Below are 23,153 nucleotides of genomic sequence, written 5' to 3' on the forward strand. Positions count from 1 at the left end.
ACGTCCCACGCAAGTTTGCTGAGCCCACGTGGAGCCCGAGCTCAGGTTCGGTGTTGACGAGGCAGGAACAGGCACGGCCAGCCAGGAAGACAGAGCAGAGATAAACCCTCAGGCAGACAGCAGTGACTGCACATTGTGATAGGGAAATGATGGGAGGAATGAGGCAGGGTAGATGAAAGAGAGCAGCATGGACCTGACTTATTTATGGATAAATATATTTTTATTGGTTTCCGAGTAAGGGAGAGGGGGAGAGAGGTAGAAACATCAATGATGAGAGAGAATTGAAGGTGGGTGGTAAGGTGGGGATGCCGGAGACCCCTGCCATGTCACTGTTGAGAAAATAGAGTTAATGAATTTGGGGTATTTACTAGGTGTACTGGTTACTAATGCGGATTTTTTTCAAGCAATGGAGTTACACGTATGTTGATATATATGTGATTTGATATGTATGCTACTTTGTTGTATTGACAACAAGCTTCAAAACTTCATATGTCAAATTTTCTGAAGATGTTAACATCATGGATATTTTTACGCTTAAAAATGTCTAATTTCGTGCCCCCCCCCCAAAAGAGCATTTGCGGGAAGTTTAAATTCATTACTTTATTTTGAGGAAAAGTGCTGCTGAAAGTTATCGTATACTTTGGGAAGCTTATGGTGAACATGCTCCATCTCAAGAAACCTGTGAACGCTGGTTTAAACGCTTGAAAAGTGATGATTTCGATGTGAAAGACAAAGAACGTCCAGGTCAACCGAAAAAGTTTGAAGACCAACAATGACAAGCATTATTGGATGAAGATGCGTGTCAAACTCAGAAACAACTTGCAGAAAGGTTAAACGTTGCTCAGCAAACAATTCCGGATCGTTTAAAAGCAATGGGAAAGATTTTAAAGGAAGGAAAATGGGTGCCATATCAACTGAATAAAAGAGAAATGGAAAACCGAAAAGTCATCAGTAAAATGTTGCTTCAACGGCATGAAAGAAAGTCTTTTTTGCATTGAATTGTGACTGGCTATGAAAAGTGGATTTATTTTGAGAATCCAAACACACAAAATCATGGGTTGACCCAGGTCAACCATCAACATCGACTGCAAGGCTAAATCGCTTCGGAAAGAAGACAATGCTCTGTGTTTGGTGGGGTCAGGAAGGTGTGGTGTATTATGAGCTTCTAAAACCAGGTGAAACTGTTAATACTGATCGCTACCGACAACAAATAATCAATTTGAGCCACCAGAATGGGCCAGAAGACACAGCAAAGTAATTTTGCTTCATGATGACACACCAACACACACTTCAAAACCAGTTAAAGACACGTTAAAAGATCTTGCCTGGGAAGTATGAACCCACCCGCCGTATTCACCAGACCTTGCTCCCTCAGATGACCACTTATTCCGATCAATGGCACACGCGCTTTCTGAGAAGCACTTCAAAACATACAAAGAAGTGGAAAATTGGGGCTCTGAATGGTCTGCCTCAAAACAAGAAAAGTTCCATTGGGACGGTCTCCACAAATTACCTGAAAGATGGGGGAAATGTGTAGCTAGCGATGGACATTACTTTGAATAAAGCACTTTCGATGTTTCTCTTTGATTACAAAATCCGCATTTTTAACCGGTACACCTAGTAAACAGTGTTTAGAACTTGGTAGGTGCTATGTACTGGTAAGTGTTGGCAACCATCATCATCATGCTGTTATTTTTTATTTATTTATTTTTTTAATATATTTTATTGATTTTTTACAGAGAGGAAGGGAGAGAGATAGTTAGAAACATCGATGAGAGAGAAACATCGATCAGCTGCCTCCTGCACATCTCCCACTGGGGATATGCCCGCAACCCAGGTACATGCCCCTGACCGGAATCGAACCTGGGACCCCTCAGTCCGCAGGCCGACGCTCTATCCACTGAGCCAAACCGGTTTTGGCTGTTATTTTTTATTGTTATCATTATTATTAATGAGGTTGGAGACATCAGTTGAAGCCAGATCATGGAAGGATTTAGGCGGAAAGGAGCTGTTCAGCCCTGGGTTCAGCAAGGGCACCCTATGGGAGGGTGGAGAATGGACAGGACGGGGAAGACCATTGAGGACACAGCAAGAGATGGTTGTGGCTTGATGTTGGTCGTGGCAGAGGGATAAAGGGCAGTGGATGGGATTGAGAGAGAGGTGAGGACAAAGTCCGAATTTCTGGCCCAATGAGTCCAAAGATTGTATAGACGAGAGTCACACTGCCGAGTACAGGAGCAGGGACCTCAAGAAGCATGAACTGCCTCCCCCAGGAAGGTGCAGGCAGGGATTGAGGGCCCAGGATGCTACAGGACAGGGGTGCTGGGACGGAGAGTGACTTCCAGCTCGGACAGGCAGACTTTCTGGGTTGTGACTTTCAATGATGTGGCCCTGCTATTTAGAAAGGCATCTGTAACCAGAGTTAACTTAGGGAGGCCAGGTCTACAGATGGGGTGGTCTGAAGGTCATGAGGCTCTCTCACATGCACACCTGGCCTCACAAACCAGGTGCATGTTCCACCTGGCATCACCCACCACCCTCGTCCTCTGCTGGGTGCCCAGGCTGCCCACTAGTGCCAAAGGCCTGTGGGTGAAGTCGTTGTGGGGCTATGGTTCTCAGGGTTGCTATTCAGCTGGGAGCTCCAGGAATGCCCAAATCCTGCTTCCCGTGAGGTCCCCTGGCACGATATACGCACAAGGACATTGACAAACAGGAAGTCAACAGGCAGCTTGGTTCTGGGACACTCAGAAAAGCCTGCACTGGGCCCAGGGTCCTTTGCTATCACCCAGTGACAAGTCCCCCTTTGGAATTAAATGTGACCATTGAGCCTGAGCCAGCCACACAAGGCTTTAGGTGCACCTCCCAGATGATAAGACTTATTGCAATCAGGGCTGAATTCCTGTGGGCAGTCCCTCCTCTGTCCTCGTGGAGGTGGCTTGCTGTGTGCTGTTTCAGTGAGAGAACAAAGCAGGACTCACCTCCAAAGGTCCCAGAGGAGGGAAGAAAGCTGTGACTGGCTGCTCTGAGCCCACCGTTCCTGTTGGAGGAGGGGTAAGCAAGACGTCCCCTCTGTCCTTTGAAGTCGCCACCAGTGGTGCCCACGGAACTTGGCTCAGTCACCGCCGATCCCTGCACTGCCTGCACAAAGAAATCCCACTCCCTGGAGAAGGCAGGAAGCAGAATGAGTCATATCTAAAAGCTGCTTAGCCCAGTCTTGGGCAAGGAAGGAAAAAAACACACACACATAAAAACCCTTTGATCTTTGTCTCTGATTTCTGGAACGTTCCATCTCATTGTGACTTAGAGAGTCAAGGGAGGATGGGCATCTCTAACTTGGCAGGCTCTGAAATCAAGTTGTCATGAACTAGGCTAATGATCGATTTCCGACCAGGGACCCCTGCCTTGAATCCACAAGATGGTAGAGCTAAAGACAGAAGCAGTCCACGGCCCACGTTGTATTAGCAAGAAACACCCTTTGAAACTGCAAGATGCCCTCCTCACGGACTGAGGGCCCAGGAAGATCAGCTTTCTCCCCCTTTTCCCATTCAAGTTCTTGCCACCTGCTTCTTCCCACCCCCACCCCCCAATGCAGCCACGAAAGCACACTGACTGACTGACTACGGAGGTAAAATCATGGTAGGACATCGGGCATGGGTTCTGCTCTCTGGGCCCCAGTCTCCCCAAGGGAAAGGTGGAGGGGGGTGATCCTTTCGATCCCCCAGCCTCTCATGGTGGGATTCTAGAGCTGGAAGCGGCCGACAGTGGCCCCTCTCACTCCCTCTGGCTCCACCCCGCAGGAGACCTGATAGTGATCTTTGCATGGAGCTCCCGCTGGTCAGCTCCTCTGAGCCTGGCCTTGCTTCTGGAAGTCTGAAAGGTGATAACTGTCATTTGTGTTTGTGAGCACAGAGGGAAAGGGTCAGGCGGACGTGACTCTGGAGGCATAAAGCCCTGGGTTTTGGCCCTAGCTTTGCCACCACTGATCAGTTTGATGACCTCGGGCAAGGGACACATTCTGTTAGAATAGAATCTACCAAGATGGACTTAAAAGCTGTCAGCAGCAGACATCATTTCTCTGAGACTCAATTTCCTCATCTGTAAAATGTGGATATAACCATCCCCATCCCACGGGGGTAGTTGAAGTTCAAATGCAATAACGCAGTGTGGAGTTTAGCAGGAAGCCTGGCCCTTAGGCATTTAATAGATGTTCGCCATTGATATGACCAAGTACCAGCCCTCCGGCAAAGGTTAGTCTGTGGCGGGCTGGCCTCTCCCGGCTGTGTGTGCACACGCATCACTGGGGTCTCGCCCAGAGTGATTCGAATGGTGTGGCTGCTCACAAGCCTTCCTTCATCTGTAGTGAGTGCTGGGGAGTCAGAGGCTTTCCCTAGTGCTAATCCCGAGTCTTAAAGATGTAGCAGGTGTCCTTTCCAGAGAGCATCCCAAGGCCTCAAAGGCCCATCAAATGCAAAGTTAGAGCAGACGCCCACATCAGCCACCCCGTCGAGCCGCTGCAGACCCACTGGCGGAAGATCAGACACCCAGTTGCTGGGGGTTAATTACTGACTTGGCACCCATCTTCTTGGGGAGCACTTGCAAGCATCTCTTTTTTCTCTTTCCAGTGGCATAAACATTTGTACTGCAAGTAGCCCAGGGGGCCTGGAGATGTTTACTTTGTAGTTAAGGAAGAGAGGGGCTTTTTTGTTTGGGGAGCAAGAGCACTGCTGGCCCAGGGGAGAAGTCTTTAGGAGACCCCTTGCACTATCAGGTATCTGTGGGGGTGATTCAAGGTGGGGTGGGACAGCTTCATTCCCCACTGATGGATTAAGTTGCTTCAGTCAGCAGAAAATGGATGCTCTTCAATAAAGATTTTCCCTGTTGCTGGGTCCCGGGGGGGCCGGGGCCCAGAGGACTCACCTTGTGGCGGCGATAGCAAATCAGAGAGCTTCTAGGTGCCATAGTGAGAGTGAGAGTCCTGGGTTACTAGCCAGGCTTAGGGCCTGGAGGGTTGCATGGAGTCAGTGGTTGAGGGCCGACTTTCTCCCGCAGCTCTCTGTTCCTACCACTGGGCGGCGCAGGTGAGCAAGGCTGCACCGGGATGGCTCCTGTAGGGAAAGCAAGGGTGCAAGGAGGCAGGGTCCCAGGTCTGTGAGGAGCTGGCAGACAGCTCCTGGGTGCCTTCCCTCGGCGAGCTAGGCCTGGGGGCTTTCCTTGCCTATCTGCCCACCTCGGGCCAGGAGGGAAATATGAGGACATCCAAATTCTGTATTTGTTCCTGACCTGAAGCAACAGGTAAAGAAATCCAGCAGAGAAGGGTATTTCCACCCAATAGATATGTCCCTGAGAAGGTGAAGGTCAGTAGGTACTTTTATAAAACAGGGCCACAGACGGGAAACTAGCTACTTAAAGGAACCGAGTCAGGAATTATTTTCTAAGGAGAGAACTGCCCTTATTTTGCACACTGTGTTCTTGGAGTTTGAGAAATGGGTTCTCAACTCCAAAGGCAGAGCGCTTCCAAGGTCCCACACACTTTTGGTGGCCCCTGTGAGGTCTGGCGAGAAGCGTGTGATTCAGCTCCCATTTGCAAAGTCAGGACTATGGGCCAGGCCCTCGACACGCTGGCTCCTCTCCAGGCCTCTGTGGTTAGGAGTATCACCACCTTTAGGTTACAAATAAAAATTAGCTAAACACCTTACCTTTATTGTATTACTTAATCTTCATAACAACTCTCTGAGGAACGACTGTTACACCCATTTTATAAGTGGGTAAAACTGAGGTTAGAAAGGTAACTTGCCTGAGGTCTGGGAACTCAGGTCGAACCCGCATTGACCCCAGGTTCCCGAGTCCAGCCAGAGCTCAGAGTCTCAAGGCTCCTCTGATCGGGAATCAAGTTTTCCTAAGCGAAGCCAGGTCGCTTGGCCAAGGTTACCTATACTGGGTGTGATATCAGACCTGCCTCCTTCTCCGGCCCCTGGTGCGTCCACCTTCCTCAGCCCCAGCTTCCGGGCCTTCACCCCAAACTGTACACAGGTACAGCCTGGAGTGTGTTTCTGCGAGTTTGTTCCCAAGCCTTGGACCCAAGTGGCACCTAAGTAAGGCGGGAAAGGAGAAATGGTGAAGTGCACCAAGAAGAAAGACCACCTTAGCCATCTCCCTGAGCCTGAGTCAGCCAGGAAGGCCGGGAGTTGGAGAAAGTTAAGCAGATTCGGTCACCCTCTTTGCTAAGAGATTTGGGTAGCAGCGAATCTCAGCCAAGCAGGGCAGCGTGCAAAAGGGCGGGCCTTACCCGCCTCCCGGGACTGAGAAGAAAGGCAAGTTTCTGAGAGACTGGGGCTCCCCACATGGGAAGGGGAAGTGATGTTAGCTGAACGTTTGGCTGGGAGTCTGGCTCACAGTTCCAACTCATGGGCATTAGCAAAGGAGAACAAGGAATTGCTGAGGGTGGCAAATTGGTTATAATTAAGAGAACCTGGGAGACACAAAACAATGTCAGGGCCACCAGCTGTCCAGGATCTGGGTCTCTGTCTGGAGGAACAGCTCAGGAAACCAGCCACCCACCCCTGCAGTGCAGGCCATTGGAGCAAAGAGCCTCTTCCCTGCCCTCCCTTATGCTCCCAGGGCCCAGGGTGCTGCCAGGCATTTGTTAGGGTCCCCCTTCCCCGCCCCACCAGCATCTTTTCCTTTCCTTTCTCCACAAACTCACCGGGTCTTGTCCCTCAGGAAAGTAAAGAAGCTGACGGTGGGTTCAAGGTCTAACTCACGTGCTTCTTGCATGAGTTATTAACCTGAGCCTCAGTGTCCTCATCTGACAAATGGGGATAATAACAATGCTGAATGCATACAGTTGGTTGTGAGCATTAAACACGATGGGTGGCACAGCGCAGGGGGCGGCTAACTATGGCCTGCGGGCTTGCCGCCTATTTTGTATGACCCAAGGGCTAAGAATGGTTTTCACAGGTTTTAATTGTTGGGGTAAAACAAAAAACAAAAACAAAAACACAAGATTTGTTGACATGTGAAAGAGATAAAAAAAATTCAAGTTTTAGTGCCCATAAATTAAGTTTTATCAGAACACAACCACCATTTACTTAGATAGTGTCTGTGGCTGCTTATGTGTGAGCCCTGGCGCCCCTCTCCCCACGCCACTCCCCCCGCCCCCCTCTTGGAGTCACCTGGAGGCCCCAGGGCTTGCAGTGGTGAGGTCCTTGAAGGTCTCAGTGGGTGGGCACTGGTTCTAGTGGTTGGCCCCCAACAACCAGTGCGGGCAGAGTTGAGTAGTTGTGAGAGATCAGAGGCTATATGGTTCAAAAGGAGTAAAATAGTTACTATTTAGCTCTTTGCAGAAAAACATTTACCAACCCCTAGAATAAATGCCAGACACTTAATAAGTGATCAGTTAAATGTATCAATCATTCCTGTTACTATATTAATACTCCTGTTATCCTCTTTTGGTCTAGTTTTAACTTTCAGGTACCCATGCTTACGGCTTAATGGAGAGGTTCTAAACCTGAAGCCCATGGAGGGCTTTAGGGGGGTCTTTAACTTTCCAGAATTTCTATGCAGATTTTTATAGGTGGGATCTTTTGGTGGAGGGGCCTGATAATATTCACCTGATTCTCAAAGCGGTTTGTGTTCTCAGTAGGTAAAGAAGTGTAGGTTTTTTTTTTTAAAAAAAACACTTTTTAAAATTGATTTCAGAGAGGAAGAGAGAGGGAGAGATAAAAACATCAATGATGAGAATCATTGATTGGCTGCCTCCTGCACGCCCCACACTGGGGATGAGCCCGAGACCAGGGCATATGCCTTGACTAGGAATTGAACCATAACCTCCTGGTTCATAGGTCTATGCTCAACCTCTGAGCCATGGCTGTAGGGCAAGAAGTGTAGGTTTGCTGCCTTCCTTGCCCCAGGCAAATTGATCTGTACTTTTCTAGGCTGTCTGGAGGCAACATCTGTGAGGGTGAGATATTAGGGAGCTGGGGCCTCTCTCTGAGCCCACCTGCCTGCCCCGAGGGGCCTGAAGTGCAGCAGGAATAAGGAGCCCTGACTTTGGAGCGGGCTGAATCCTGGCCTTGCCCTCTGCTGGCTGGGTCCCTTCTCTGAGCCTCCGTTCCCCAGGCTGGGCTGTCACGCGGATGAACTCAGCAATGTCTGTTGAGTGCTCAGTACAGGGTCTCACACACATACTGGTAGGGGCTGCAGAAATGTTAGCTGCTGTTATTATTGCAATTACTATCCCCATCCTTGCACATTCAAAAGCTCTTTCCTCAGCTTGTCCCAGGGGCCCGTAAAAAGCTGCCCCATATTAGGTTAAATATGAGGTTTGACTACCCCTCAAATGCTCTTGATCCAATTCATCTGTGGCACCAGCAACTAAGGCAAGTCCATGAAACAGTCACATGATCAGTGTGCAAAATAGCGGGTGCCCAGTTAAGTTTGTAAAAGTCCAGTGGCCTCATTTGAACAGGGACAATGGTAAACGTTCCTAAGAGTGAAATAAGTGAAATCTGAAACTTCTCAGTTGCAAAAGCCTGGGCTGTTTTAGATCTTTCTGTTTTTCCCCCCTGAGGAGGGAGCCTGGACCTCAGACTTGAATCTATTTTCCTCCTAAAATGCTCCTCTGTGGGGCCTGGTTCCCCAGCCCAGTCCTCCACAGTTAGCAGGTTCATGCCAGGGCCCAGCGTCCAGCGTCGGGAGGGCTGAGGCTGTCCTTGCCCCAGGGCTGTCCTGGAGACGGGCCCCCTAGACACGGGCTGGTCCACGGCCAGCCGAGCCCAGTGCTGCCAGCCCCCAGTTGCCGGGTGTAGTCCCATTCAGCAGGGGCCTGGTGGCTCCAGACAACAGCTGGAGACCAGAAATGAAGACTTCCAGCTACAAGCAAATGTTGCTGCTTCTTGAGGTTGAAATATTCTGTTCCCCAAGTTCCCCTTTCAGCCAAGCAAAAACAATCCCCCACAGGGACCCGACCCTGCCACAGAGGAACAAAAGCTCTCCAGTTCTCAGAGTCCCAGAGACTGGTCTGCAGTTTCAGGCTCACACAGCCCAGGGGGGAAGAGGAGATGATCATGTGATTTCCAAGCTTGGAGACAAGGTCACCCTTGTCCAGCCCTTTCCGTCTCCACAGGAAGAAGAGCCTTTGATTGCTTGACAAAGGACGAGGCTGATGCTGCCCTGGTGTGGGCTCCCCAGAGGGCGGGTGTTACAATGTCCAAATCTCTCAGGTTTCGGAAAACAAGGAGGTGAGGTTAAGGTGAGTGGTGCCCCAAGTCCCTGCAGATGGGTTTGGGGTGCTCTTCCTGGTCCTGCTTCAGGCAGGACAGCTGCACATTCTGGCTGCATTTAGTTTTCTGCTGCAGGCTAAGCTGTCTCTAAGAAATTTACTAGTGGGCCACCCCATTTGTTTTCCACCAGCCATGAAAAGATTTTCCTTCAAAATATATTCGCACATGACATATCTGATGAGGGGTTGATAACTAAACTGTATAAGGAACTCATATAACTCAGAAACATAAAATAATCTATCCAATTAAAAAAATGGGCAGAGGACAGAAAAAACATTTCTCTAAAGACATACAGATGCCAACAGACATATGAAACAATGCTCAACTAATTATCAGGGAAATGCAAATCAAAACCACAATAAGATACCACCTCACACCTGTCAGAATGGCTATTATAAAAAAGCCAATGAATAACATGTTGGTGAAAACGTGGAGAAAAAACCTTGTGCACTACTGATAGGACTGCCAATTGGTGCAGCCACGATGGAAAACAGTATGGTGATTCCTCCAAAAACCAAAAATGGATCTACCATGTTACCCAGCAATTCTACCCCTGGGTATTTATCCGAAAAGTTCAAAAAGATATATGCAGCCGAAACCGGTTTGGCTCAGTGGATAGAGTGTCGGCCTGCGGACTGAAAGGTCCCAGGTTCGATTCCGGTCAGGGGCATGTACCTGGGTTGCGGGCATATCCCCAGTGGGAGATGTGCAGGAGGCAGCTGATCGATGTTTCTCTCTCATCTATGTTTCTAACTCTCTATCTCTCTCCCTTCCTCTCTGTAAAAAATCAATAATAATAAAAAAAAGATATATGCAGAGATTAACCAAATAGCTTATATGCATATATGTATAACCCATGGATACAGACAATAGAGCAGTGAAGGCCTGGGGTGGGAGCCAGTTGAAAGGGAGCAATGGGGGAAAAATGGGGGACATCTGTAAGATTCTCAACAATAAATTAAAAAAAAGATATATGCACCTTTATGTTCATTGCAGTATCTTTTACAATAGCCAAAATATGGAAGCATCCTAGATGTCCATCGATAGATGAATGGATAAAAATGTGATACACACACACACACACACACACACACACACACACACACAGTGGAAGTTTATTCAGCAATAAAAAAAGAATGAAATCTTGCCATTTGTGACATGGATAGAACTAGAGAGTCAGATGAAGAAAGACAAATACCATATGGTTTCACTTATATGTGGAATCTAAAACAACAACAACATGCAAATGAATAAACAACACACAACAAAAACAGCAGCCTCATAGAAAGAGATTGAACTGATGGTTGCCAGAAGAGCGGAGGGTGTGTGTGTGTGTGTGTGTGTGGGGGGGGATAGGTAGAAAAGGAGAAGGGGAATATAGTCAGTAACACTGTGATAACTGCCTGGTGACAGGTGATTACTAGCCTTAGTGTGAAGATCGCATTGTAAAGTATATACATGTTGAATCACTATGCTGTACACCTGGAACTAATATAATATTGTATACCAACTATACGTAACATTTCACAAAGTCAAAAAGAGCTCCTGGGAAAGACAGAAGGAAAGTTCAGAGAAGAGAAACACTTGAGTGAAGCTTTCAGGGGCCATCATATCGCAACAGCCACCGCAGGGCTGGGGCTGGCTGCTGTGGTGCAGGCCAAGGTCGGCTGGGGAGAGGACAGAGGGAAAGAGAGGACCATGAACTCCATGTCCAGGTAAGGTGCCTGCCAGAGAACCATAGTAAGTCCTCACTTAACGTCGTTGATAAGTTCTTGGAAATTGCGACTCTACGTGAAGTATAATGAAAATAATTTTACCATAGGCTAAAGGATATAGACAGGAGTCGGGCTCCTAAGGCTTATTTCTGCTCACAAAACATCACCAGACTTCTGAATAAAGACCTCTGAAAACATTTCTAGTATTAACCATTGAAATACATGTGAGCTGTATCCTAGACACGTCTCCTTGTTCTTAACCCCCCACCTCTACTCTACAACAACAAGGCACAGCTACCATTTGCTGAAACGATACTGATGACTCATCACAACTCCGTGGGCAGGCACTGAACTGCCCCCATCTGACAGATGGGAAAGTAGGCACACAGGGCTGAGTCACTGGCCCAAGGTCACGTGATAAGCGGTGGGGTGGGGATGTGAGCCCAGACCCTGAGTACTGACCCCTGGCCCGAGGGTGTAGCCAGCTTACTCTCACCTGGTTCTCCCCTCCCTCCAGGGCTGGTTTGGGGGCCTGGTCGGGTCGCCCAAGTCTCTCACTTGTGTACCTCCGAGGCTCTGATGGGCCTCCTCACCCTCGGTCTTACCCACTCCAATCTGTTTTTCCTAATGCAAGTGCCTATCCCTCTCAACTAGGAATCTGCTGTCACTCCTCCACCGAAACCCTCCGAAGCCTCCCTGTTTTACACTTCCTGGTCCCTCGGCAAGTGAGTGGGGGGAGCGGAATCCTGTAGGCCGACTCTAGGGCTGTGCTCTCCATTACCACCCCACGCTGCTCTCTGAGCCCGTTTCCTCACTGGCGAAACAGGGCGACAGTACCTGTAGAAAGGGCTGTCAGGGTACACACAGTGCCTGACAGGAGAGAGCTGGGCGCAGAGCGGGCAACTCACAGAGATTCCATTGATGTTATTACAAAGGAGCGTGGGCAGAGGAAGAGCTGGCTGCTCTGAGAGGCAAGACGAATTCCACCTGGGATAGTAACTACGTGAGTGTTTTAGACATCTTTTCTCACTTCATCTTCATTACCTTCTGGGGCACAGATATTATTACATTTACAGGGAGGGGAAACGGAGAAGTGGTTTGACCACCTCAAGGTGGATTCAAACCTAAGTTTTTCTGAGTGCAGAGCCTCGTGCTTGTCCCCGAGAACCGCCCGTCTCACCGGGTTGGCATGCAGATTTGGAATTCCAACTCTTTCGGATCTTCCCAGCTGAAGATCACTGCGGGTCAGAGCTGCGGCGAGACCTGAGGGAACCTGGAGACACTTGGGAAAAACTGAGCCAACAGTGCGGCCTGGCATGGGCACAGGTTAGGAAGAGCAAGGGTCTCCCTGCACGCGACACCGTTCTTGGGGTCCGGGGGGGGGAGGGGCGCCCATAAAGACGACAAGACAGGGCCCATCCCATTTCTACAACAATGAGAATATTTATTTTCTCCAGGCAGTAAAAATAACATTTTTCTCTCTTTTGTAAAAGTTAAGTACCATTACATTCCATTTTCTTAAATAACAAAACCCCTAAAAATATATATTAAATTGTATACAGTGCGTCACACTTCATCTTATATTTTAAAATACATGATGTTTCTATTTTATTCTCAAAGTTGCATATTAAGAGCATATTTACAAATAAAGCCTTGTCATCCAAAGTCAAGATCCCCACAGGAAGGTGAGCCTGGACGTGGGCAGGTTTGGACGCTGCGTGACCCCTGCGATGGCAGCTCCCCGCCACGTGCTCCCGAAGACACATTCTTTCTGAAGCAGATTTGCCTCGGACTTTCTTCCACACTCCACTTCCGTCTTGTTGAGTATGCTGGACTCACAAGACACAAGCCTGTGCAATGGGCACCCCCCTGGGTCTGTAGGCAGCGGGGGAGGCCCTTTCACCCCTGAGCCGGCCAGCCTGAGGGGAGGCAGCTGCAGCTGGAAGGTTTGAGAAATACCCCACGCCAGGGCAGCTAAGCTGAGAGACCTGGCCAGGAGGTAGAAGAGTGAGGAAGGTAAACAAAGACACCAGAGGAAACAAGTAAAAGGTTAAAAATTCCCAAGGTAGTAACAATAGCCTGCATCAAACACCACATAGGAGATCTGCAACCCAAGAGGGTGCCAGTTGACGGGGCTATGGCGTGGAGCTGGCCTGCTCTGCGGGAGACCTGGGGTGGCCTCGGCAGGCAGGGGAGACTGGGATCTCTGAGGCCATCCACTAAGTGCTGGTGAGGATTAAGTGCTCGACGGGACGCACAGAGGCTTGGCGACAGCCTGTGTGCCCGCTGGTACTGGGATGGCCTGGCCGGATCCTCAGCTGGGTCAGGCGCCTCCTGCCTGAGCTGACGATGGGGCATGTGGGGAGGCCTTTCTCCACAGGTTTGGCCTGAGGTCCAGGATGGCGGCATTCACTAGTGCTTTGATCTTCGTGGGTTTCTGGCTGACTGGAATCTTGAGCCAGAGCCCACACTTCAGAAGTTACAGCGCTCACCTTACCTCGCTTATTCCCAGAGGCCTTGTACCCTGTTCTGACATGGGGTGTGGGGGTAGGTACCTGGGGTTCATTCCTACTCCTTCTCTATTCTGTAAGCAGCGACACATGGGGAAGAACACGGGCACTGAGTGCCTTCTAGAGGGGCCAAGGGCACTGAAACACGGCGAAGGAGAGGGGAGGCAACAAGAGCAGTGGCCCTCCCTCATGGTGGGACATACACGGAGAGCCAGGGCCTGGCTACCAGCAGTGAACGGGATGAGGAGGGCACGCAGGTCCTGAGGCACCTACTTGCAGCCTCCTCCACTCACCCACCTCAGGGCAGAGGCTGTGGACTGGATGCTTTCAGAGCCACTGTCCACGGTGGTCCCCAGAGCCCTCCCCCCCCCACCTTCCTGTTTCATCATCTTCCGCAATGTGATCGGTAATGGACTTTTCTCAGGGTCACCCTTTCCAATCACCTCCAACCCCACTTTCTCTCTTCTCGAGCAGTGTCTTAAAAGGCCAAGTGCCTCCTGGGGGCACACCTCACCTCTTGCTTTCTCAGCTGTTTACTTAGCCACAGGGGACCCTCTGTGGGGTGTTGCTGACAGGCTCCAACCAAGACATGGCCAGGCTGTGGCCGAGGAGTGTGTGGAGGTTCAGCCTGCGACGGTTTAGGGCTCTCTTCCCCCATGCTGTCCTGAAGCTGGTTTGGGATTCCCGTGGCCCCTCCCTGGGCAGTAAGTTGATCCTGGAGGCACTGGGCTGTTCCAGGACCGGCGGAAGGAGAGCACTGGGGCGTCACCAGCGCTTCCAGGATCTCTGAGAAAGGGCTGATTCTGCTGCCGCTCAGACAACACACTGGCTTGGGGCTTAGCCCCTGTGACCAGTGTGAGGTGAGCGGGGCGGGCGGGCGGCTCCCAAGGCCAGTGACCAGAGTAAGTCTTAGGCAGCTGCGCTGCCTGTTGGCTGGGCGAACCCTTTGCCAAATCCCACATTCCCTTGGATGTGGGTGTATTCACAGCTCAGCGCCCTTTGTTACTGCACACCTGACACTTGTGTTTGAGAGGAGATTCCTCAAACGCCAGGAATAGCTTGGAAGGGAGACTGCACATGCTAGTATATTTCCGGTGGTCCTCGATGGGACAGACTTCTGTCTCCAGACCCCGGGTCTGTGGACAGCTGCTCCCGGGAAACGGCCTTTCCAGATCAAAGCGTGAAGACAGCACCAAGCAGCCCCATGCTTGTGGTGGGTCTCACGTGGTGCCTGGAGCAGCGCCCCTCCCCCCCTGCCCCCCTGTGGACACACGGCCCTGTTCCCCCTCTGAAGGCCCCTCTGCCTCCAGCTCCTGGCATCTCTCCTGGTTGCCAAGTGTCACTTCTCCCTGTGGATACCTCCCCGCTGCCCCGCTTTTCTGGCAGCAGCCAGTTTCAGACGGGTTGCCAACGCGGCAGAACCCCAGGAAGGGCCATGGCAGGCAGTAGCTCAGGGACTTGGGGAAACTCGGCAAAGTGCTGCAAAGAGGGAACCTGGGAGGCCAGAGGCACAGCAAGGCCCAAGGCCCAAGTGCCTGAGGGAGAGTCATGTTCTGACCAAGGCCCAGACCCGGCCTTCAGTGGCCCAGGCTGCTCTCCTCACTGCTGCTGACAAAGCTGCTTGTGGGCGGTGGGCACTTCTAAACCAGAGAGACAGACTCTCACAACCAGGGCAGGGTTGTGTGGGATCAGGGGTAAGAGCTCTCTCCCTCCCCACCAAGCCATTCCGTTCCCGTAGAAGGGGCAGAGAGGGCCGCAGAGAACATGGGCGCAGTGAGGGGTTTTTGTCTTCTTTCACAATGAGGGACAGCTAAAGGGGGACTGTGGCACCCTGTCTTCCATAATGCTGCCCAGATGCTAAGCCATGAGATTCATATTCCTGTTTCTGAACTGAGAGTCAGCTTAGAGAATCATGGAGAGATGAGGGCCTGGCTCAGGTGCCACAGCACCACCAGCCGTTTGGGGCAAGGCCAGTCAAATCCAATTCCACAAGAAGTTACTGAGCACCTAGACAAGCTTTCAGTGAAGTCACATGTGTGAATAAATCATGGATGCTTTATACGACCACTCCACAAGCTTGTTCTGTTGCTCACCAAGCTATGGGAAGAAGCCCAAATGTGGGAGGCTTCAGGTTTGACATGAATGGGGGTCAGAAGACCTCATTCTCAGGCTGTCAAAGACTGAGGAGCACTTTTCTCATCCAGCACCCAGAGAGCAAAGCCCGAGTCAGCACAGAGCATGGGCCCTTTTAGGGCTTTGGGGATGCTAATACCCAGGAGTAGAGGACCAGGCCAACCCTCAAGAGAACTTCGGAATTCTCTGCCTGGCCTTCTTCTAAACCACAAAGACCAGGAGAAAGTGATCTATGTGTGGAAAAAAACAGAGAAGAAGCAAGCAAGACTCAAGGCACACTACACTTACCCACCACCTGACAGTCATCTAGAATATACCTGAACCCAGTGCTGGACACAACCATCTTTGTCATCTCAGCCCCAGAATCCTGACACCCCCATTCCTGGATCAGACACACACACACACACACACACACACACACACACACACACACACACACACAGGAGGGCCAGACCCTGGGACGTTGAGTTTCTCTCTTAAGTGCAGCTGATGAAGCAGGACGAATCCAGGCTACGCCTGCCCCTGCAGCAGGGCGCCCCTTCCCAGTCCATTGGCAGGTGCCTCTGAAGAGGCCGAGGGAGAGGCAGGGAAGAGTTCATCAGAGGAAACCACAGGAGAGGTGGTCCCTGTGGCCTTGACTCAGAGGAACCTCCTGTCCTGGGCATGGGGGAGCTTTTAGTCACTCACAAGAGGATTACGGTCATCTTGTTGACTCTGACTCTTGAGCTTCTTCTTAAAGATGGAAATGGAAGTAGAAGGCTTATAGAAAATGCTCCAGATTTCTCCTGATGTCCCTGGTTGACGACAATCCCTAAGGTCCCCTGAAGCAGGAACACGATGTGATCTGTCAAACAAAAATAACGTAAGAGTTCTTCCTGCCCAGTAGAACAAAGCAGCCCAAACAACCTACGTCGCATGAGAGACCTGTACCTATGAAATGGGACGCTCGGTGAGGGGAGGTCACGGGAAAGACCTAAGTGCTGCTTTTAGGGATCTGAAGGACTACTATGCCGATGAAATGCGTCCTGTGGGGTGGGAGTGCAGAGGGGCAGATTCCAGCTCAGTTTAACAAAGAACTTGCTAACTCGCAGAATTATTCCAATCTGGAAAGGGCTATCCTGAGAGATTGCGTTTTCAAATTCATTTTTTAAAAATAGAAGAATGCTTTCTTCAAATTACATTTATCAAGTTAAAACGGGGCAAAGGCAGAACTACTCTGCAGGAATGGGTCCTGCCTCAGCACCAATGCTGCGTGGCAGGGAAGCTGCAGAGGGGCTCCAGGGTCAGGTAGGAGCCAGAAGTGCACTTTAGGGCCTCAGGGTGCCGTGAGCTGCTGGGCCCTATAGGAAGCCTCCTGCTCTCCTGCTATTGTGGTAGACACGTGGTCAGGACTGTGCAGAGAGGCTTCCAGAACATGTAAATTGTGCCTTAAAAAAAAAAAAAAGTATATATATGGCATGTGAGTGGGCTCAGTAAACAATAATGACACTGTTTCCACTGAAAAATGTAAAGCGCAGGGTGGAGAGGCGTGTGGGTGGTCCCAGTCTGACCACAGCCTTCAGAGGGCAATGGAGGAGCCGTCACTTAATGTATAAATGCCTGTGGCTGAGGGCTAGTGAGAAGGTCAGGGAAAAGTGGCTTTCACTAGACACCAACATTCAGGAAGGCCTTGAAATGCAGATAGCCTATATATCAATTATATCTCAAAAAAAAAAAAAAAAAAAAAAGGAGAGAGCTGCACTGGGAGCCACAGGGAAGACAGAGTAGAAGTCCAGAAAAAATTAGAAAGGGCTGCCCTCTGTAAACACACAAACTTCAGTAGCACCTTTCCCGGAAGGAAGAACTGCTAAACCTGAACAGCAAAATAAAGGAGGAAAATGTTTTTTTTCCAAATGGTCAGAATTGAAGGATGAAGCTTCCGTGAGCTTCTTAAATAACTGCCTTAAAATGACTTTAAGAATAGTTAGTAAATGTTAGCTTCTCCTCCTAAGAATGTTTCCGGTTTCTACAAGGCACTGGGAAATGTGCCTGGTACCATCCCAGCAATCTCTATTCCTGCATCAAGATCTCTTCAAGGCTAGCACAAGGCAAAACATGGAAATTGTTGTTTCTTATGCCCAGGCTGTCTCAATCCCCCTTGAAACTGTATCATTTGGACACAGTAGCAAACACAGTCACTCAGACTCAGTGAAACTTGTCCAGTTGTACATCTCACTCTCCAGAGAATGAGGAATCTCACTGTCATATGTTCCCTAGGACTGAGGGCTCTGGGGTCATGTTCTGCTGTCACGCTTTCACCCAGACAAACAAAGCTCGTAGAAAAGGAGCTCTGAGCCTTCGCTCCTGGCATTGGGCAGCTCCGTCGTACTCACCTGAATGTGACGTGCAGCAGGATCTTTGCTACGATGGCTGTGACTGTGAGGATGAGGAGAGTTGCCAGGCCATACACTGTCCATCCTGCAAAAGACAGGGCCCATCAGACCTGCTTGAGCTCAGTTTTCAGAAGGAAGCCCTGAGGCTGGCAGCTCAGAGACGCAGGTCTGGCCAAGGAGCTCCCTGCAAGTGGGAAAGACGACCAAATGCAGCTAAGCGCCAGGCCGCATGGAGTCCAGCCTTTGGAGCACCTCGCCTGGCTTCGGGGCTCCCTCTTGGAGAGAGGCAGGTGGTGTGGTCCAAGATGCACTGGACTCAGTCAAAAATGATGGTGCACATTCTGTCTCTATTACCGGACCCACTGTGCAGCCACAAATGAGTTACAGAGACTCTGTGGGCCTCAGTTTCCTCGCCTGAGGAATGAGATGTGTGACCAGTGAAATCCTATCGGGATTCACAAACAAATGACGTGGGGCAAGCACTAGAGAGGCTCTCTGCCCTGACCTTCTATGGAGGGTCCTGCGGGGGACCTGGAGAACAGTCTGAAAATCTCTAGCCTCGGTAATTGCTAACAATACGCTACAGCTCTATCAGCTCACAAAGGCCCCAATTTCCTTGGCAGAAAAGAGAGAATGGAAGTCTGTACCCAACCAAGTTAAACCACAAGACCATTACCCACTCTCTATCCTTCTCCTGCATGATTTTTCTCCATAGCTCTTATCACTATCTGACTTTTTATTTTGCTTCTTGTTTTTTCTTCCTACTTATAAACCACTGGAGGGAAGATTTATTCAGTTCATTGTATAGTCCAGTGCCTAGAATAGCATCTGGTACCATTAAAGCACTTATGTATCTTTTGAACGAATGAATGAGTAAGTAGAGCTCCTGAAATTGCCAATTTAGGGAGCAACAACTTGGGGTTCTAGAAAGATATTCTCAATGTGAGAAAACACTGGACTAGCTGATTAATCATAATGTACAAAAGGCACACATGTTGTCTCTATGGAGGTGAACACTTTTCCTTAAGGACTAAGGAGTCAAGCTAATGAGAACATGTCCCTCAAAGGCCAGGACAAACATGGTGACAGAGCCAGGACCCCAACCTGCCTTGGAATGAGAAACACCCAAGAGTACTCTGATTTTGTAACTGCCAAGGACACTGCCTTCAAGCTCTGTGGCTTCCACCCCCTTTGATGGTGTCCGGGAACTGCTACCTGGGACGGTCTGTGGTGGGTGGCTGGGGCTGGTGGTGATGACGTAGAGGACTTTGGAGGACCGGGCAGCGCTGATGCTGAGGTTTGCCTGCTCCGTGATCACCTCGGCCAACGTCTGGTTGGCAGTGGGCCTCTCCTGTGGTGGTTCTTCCTTAACAGCTGGAAGATCAAAAGGAATGAACTGGGGGAAAGCTGATAAGGAAAATGAGGAACTAGGGAGGAAGAGGCACTGGTTCTATAGTGGAGCTCCTGGTTAGTAGAAAGGCTGTTTTCTCTGATCCAATTCTGGATGTAATTCTCTCCACTGGCCTCCACGCAGAACCTGCCAGGCTCTGGCCCTGAAGAAGGCAGAAGGAACGCACTGTCAACTTCTAATCATCTGACTGGTCTGTCTGTGGACACCTGAGAACACTTTATCATTTCCTACCTTGTGCCTTTGCAGCTATGGCTCCTTCTGCCTGGAAAGCCCTGGTCTTTTCTATCTGTTGACCCAAATCCTACCTGTTCTCCAAGACTGTCCCACCTGTGGAGTAGCCTCCTCCCTCGGGCTCCCTGTAGCACATACTGAGTGAACTCTTCTTGAGGCCCTTGACATCTAAGACAAAGATCAGGTCTTAGACACCCCTGTTTCTCATGTGCTGGCAAAGATATGTGCCTGGAACACATGTGCCCACATTAGAGAGACATAGAGTGGGGCTTCACCTTAGGATTTAAAGAAAGATGGGAAACCAATCTTCTGTGGGTGGCTTGGGTCCTGAGAGACAGGGTGATGGACCAAATGACCTCCTTAGAGCCTTCCAATTCTATCCGCCTCAGTTCTTTCTTTTGGTTGTTCTTTTAACCCTCCCATGGAAACTGTCATTAGGACTACTAACATGGCAAACATTACAGGTTTCACCTCTTTTCTGTATCATGAAACATATACAAGTTATGAAATGGGAGGGGGGAAACCCGTAAGTTAAGTCAGTAGCTCCTGACTAAGATCTCCCAGCAAGAACTGCCCAAGCTCCACAGGTCACCAGGGTGTGCAAGAGGAGCCAGAGACACACGGGAAAGTCTTACCTTGGTATAAGACAGCAAATCCCTGGGCCTGATTGATGCGATCAGAAAAGAAATACAAAATGACAAAATCCAGGGAGACATTAAAGGACAAAGGTGGGCGGTTCCTTCCATTGAAACGGACCAGGACTTGGTGGGTGTAGCCGTCCAGCAGCTCCACCATGTCTGCAGAATCCCTGATGTCAAATAAGGTGAAGTTGAAGTGGATGTGGGAGGCTCCCGGGACCCGAATGGTCCAGTAGCAGACCCTCCCTGTGGCGTAGGTGTCAGGGAAGTCAGGGGAATAGACTACAGAAGTCATGGCCGAGTAATTCCCACCGCAGGCGCCAACGAGAGCTGTGGGAGACAAAAGGACACAGCCCTCAGCCTGAGCTCAGCCACAGGGCTCACTTTCTAACCAGTTACAACCAATTCTTCTGAACTTCTGAACGTGATCCAGTTTAGGACATTGTTTTTAGTCTAGAAAGCCAGACTGTCTTCTGTTTCGGGATCAAATCACCAAATGAATCACTTAAACCCTGAACAAATGACTGTGGAAGCTTTTTTTTCTTTTTTTGCCCAGGAGACCTTAGAATTAGAACACAGCACAGTGGTGTGGCCTAGGTGGGGGCCAGGCTGGAGTCAGAGAGTCTGGGTTTGGGACCAGCTGGGCCATGTGATCCTTCACTTCCAGGCCTCTCACTTCTTTCAGTCTTGAGGTTGGAGAGACCACCACCTGCTCCTGTATCACATGAATGTGTGAGGACAGATGAGATAAAACAGTGGGCCCTCTTGCAGGGGAGGCACTCCGTGAGGTAAAGCCATGAAAAAGAAGGGCCTTACAGCACTGGGGCATCCCTGATACCTTAGAGGAGCAAGGCACACGACGGTCCACACGAGAACTGACTTTCTGCCTGGAGGAGACTCACTCAGTCTGATCACTGTCAGCACGTCTGATTTCTCTGGACTCCGCTTTTGATTTGCAGGTTCCAGGAAGGGGATACAACCACTTGACCGTATCTTACGTGGTGAAGTATAAACAAGGTCCTGGATGTGAACGTCCTTGAGAGGGAGTGTGGGGCTGGGATTTACAAAGCTTTGGGGGAGTTCCACTTCCCTTTAGGATGTAGAAAGCAGTAAGAGGATGCTTTCATCCAAACAATGAAAAAAGCTCAAAACTTTTATCAGCCTGTCAGAAAGCTGAGGTCTGAAGACAAAGGAAATTTAATTCTAAACAGCAAGAAGCCCCTCCAAGGAGAGTCGGACCACACCAAAGTGTTTCGTCTTTGACAGAACAAGAGGAAGAGGTAGCCACCATAGAAGCAAGTAAGAAGCAAGCAGCTAAATTTTAACAACCCCCTAAAGGTTGAGTGTGGGCTAGCCTCTCAGTCTGGAGCCCCAGACACAACAGGGGTCTGCACTCAGTTGCAGGCAATTCTGGGCAGGCCCACCCAGCACCCACCACAACCCCCTCCCAAAGGAAGCACAGCTTTAAGCTGCTGGGAGAGGGGCAGCAAACCTTCTTGCTCCCAGAGCCAGGGTAGAAACAAAACCTGTTTGCCCCTGGGGAGAGGGAGTAGGAAACTCTCTCCTTCCTGCCAAAGTAACCAGGCAAAGATCTGCTTCTGGGGGAAGAGCAGAGGCAAAAGCCACCAACCCCGTGTTGCCCTGAGCCCAGGATCCTGCACCAATGAAAGCAGGGCAGAAACGCTCTCCTTCCCAAGAGCCAGCACCGATGCAAGGCAGTGGTTAGCTGCCAGGGAGGGGTGGAGGGGTGCAGGGATGCTAAAAAGGTCCCACCCCTGAACCCCAGTAATATGTCCTAAGTCTGAGGATGGACAGGAGGACCAAGACATCTCCCCACCCCTTGACCTCACAGAGCATAGCACCAAGTAACAGGCAACAGCACTGAGGGAGGGGAAGACCCCCTGGGTGGCATAGGCATGTAGCAACTACCTAAAGCTGAGGGTGGGACAGGAACACTGAAGAAGCCCACTGGCATCCCAGGCTCCACACGAAGCACAGGTAACAGCAGCTCATCACTGAAGGGATCTGAAACCTGATGTGCATTGAAGACAATGACAGAAGCAAGAAAATCCAAACCCAGCTCACCACCGACAAAGGCTCAGTCCCCACACTGCACAGGCCTGCCCTTTTCCAGGGGTAAGTTCTATTGACCTCAGCCTCTGCTGTTCTTTTGCACATCGTGTATGGCATTCAATAAAATATTATAACACACACATAAAAGCAAGCAAAAAAGAAAGGGGGGGATAAAGACTAATTGTCAAGAGATAATACATCTGATATATATATATATATATATATATATATATATATATATATAATCTCAAATTATTATGTTGCAAACCTAAAATGAATATAATGTCAATCATATCTCAATTTTTAAAAAAGAGAGAGAAGTAAATCCACAGAACCAGACTCAATAATGACCCAGACATTAGAACTACCAGAGACTACGTGATTAATAGAGAAAGGACCTAGTGGAAAAGATGGACCATATGCTTGAACAGACTGGAAATTTCAGCAGAGATATGAAATCTATATAAAAGAGTCAAATGTAAATGCTAGAAATAAAACAATTATCAGAGATAAAAAAATCCCTTTGATGAGCTTATAAACAGACTAAACAAAGTTGAGGAAAGAATAAAATAATTTGAAAATAGGTCAATAGAAATTATCCAAAATGAAACAGAGAAAAAATTAAGTGAAAAAGGCAAAACAGCACCCAACAGCTGTGGGATAATATCAAATGGTCTAACAATATGCAATTGGAGTCCCAGAAAGAAAAGAAAAAGAGAACAAGGCAGAAGAAATATTTGCAGAGAAAATACATGGCTAAGAATGCTCCAAGGTCAATGAAAAATAATC

The 23,153-nt window shown here is 49.5% G+C and overlaps 1 protein-coding gene across 3 annotated transcripts in view; it reads right to left on the bottom strand.

Moving 5' to 3' along the window:
* Window positions 1-6,703: 6,703 nt before the first annotated feature.
* The window catches only part of KREMEN1 (kringle containing transmembrane protein 1), a 55,081-nt gene continuing 38,631 nt past the window's right edge, over window positions 6,704-23,153 (bottom strand). The window contains exons 6-11 of one of the 3 annotated variants that reach the window (XM_036353545.1): window positions 20,289-20,621; window positions 19,224-19,385; window positions 18,012-18,096; window positions 16,327-16,483; window positions 7,173-7,295; window positions 6,704-6,805 (exon numbers count right to left, since the gene is read on the bottom strand). In XM_036353545.1, coding sequence (XP_036209438.1) covers window positions 7,215-7,295; window positions 16,327-16,483; window positions 18,012-18,096; window positions 19,224-19,385; window positions 20,289-20,621 — 818 coding nt within the window. In that variant the 3' untranslated portion in view covers window positions 6,704-6,805; window positions 7,173-7,214. Of the gene's footprint in view, window positions 6,806-7,172; window positions 7,296-12,414; window positions 12,985-16,326; window positions 16,484-18,011; window positions 18,097-19,223; window positions 19,386-20,288; window positions 20,622-23,153 lie in introns of those variants that run through there. The other 2 variants (XM_036353544.1, XM_036353543.1) reach the window with 2 other exon arrangements.

This window comes from Myotis myotis, unplaced genomic scaffold (assembly GCF_014108235.1).
Source record: "Myotis myotis isolate mMyoMyo1 unplaced genomic scaffold, mMyoMyo1.p scaffold_m19_p_20, whole genome shotgun sequence".
Taxonomy (NCBI): Eukaryota; Metazoa; Chordata; class Mammalia; order Chiroptera; family Vespertilionidae; genus Myotis; species Myotis myotis.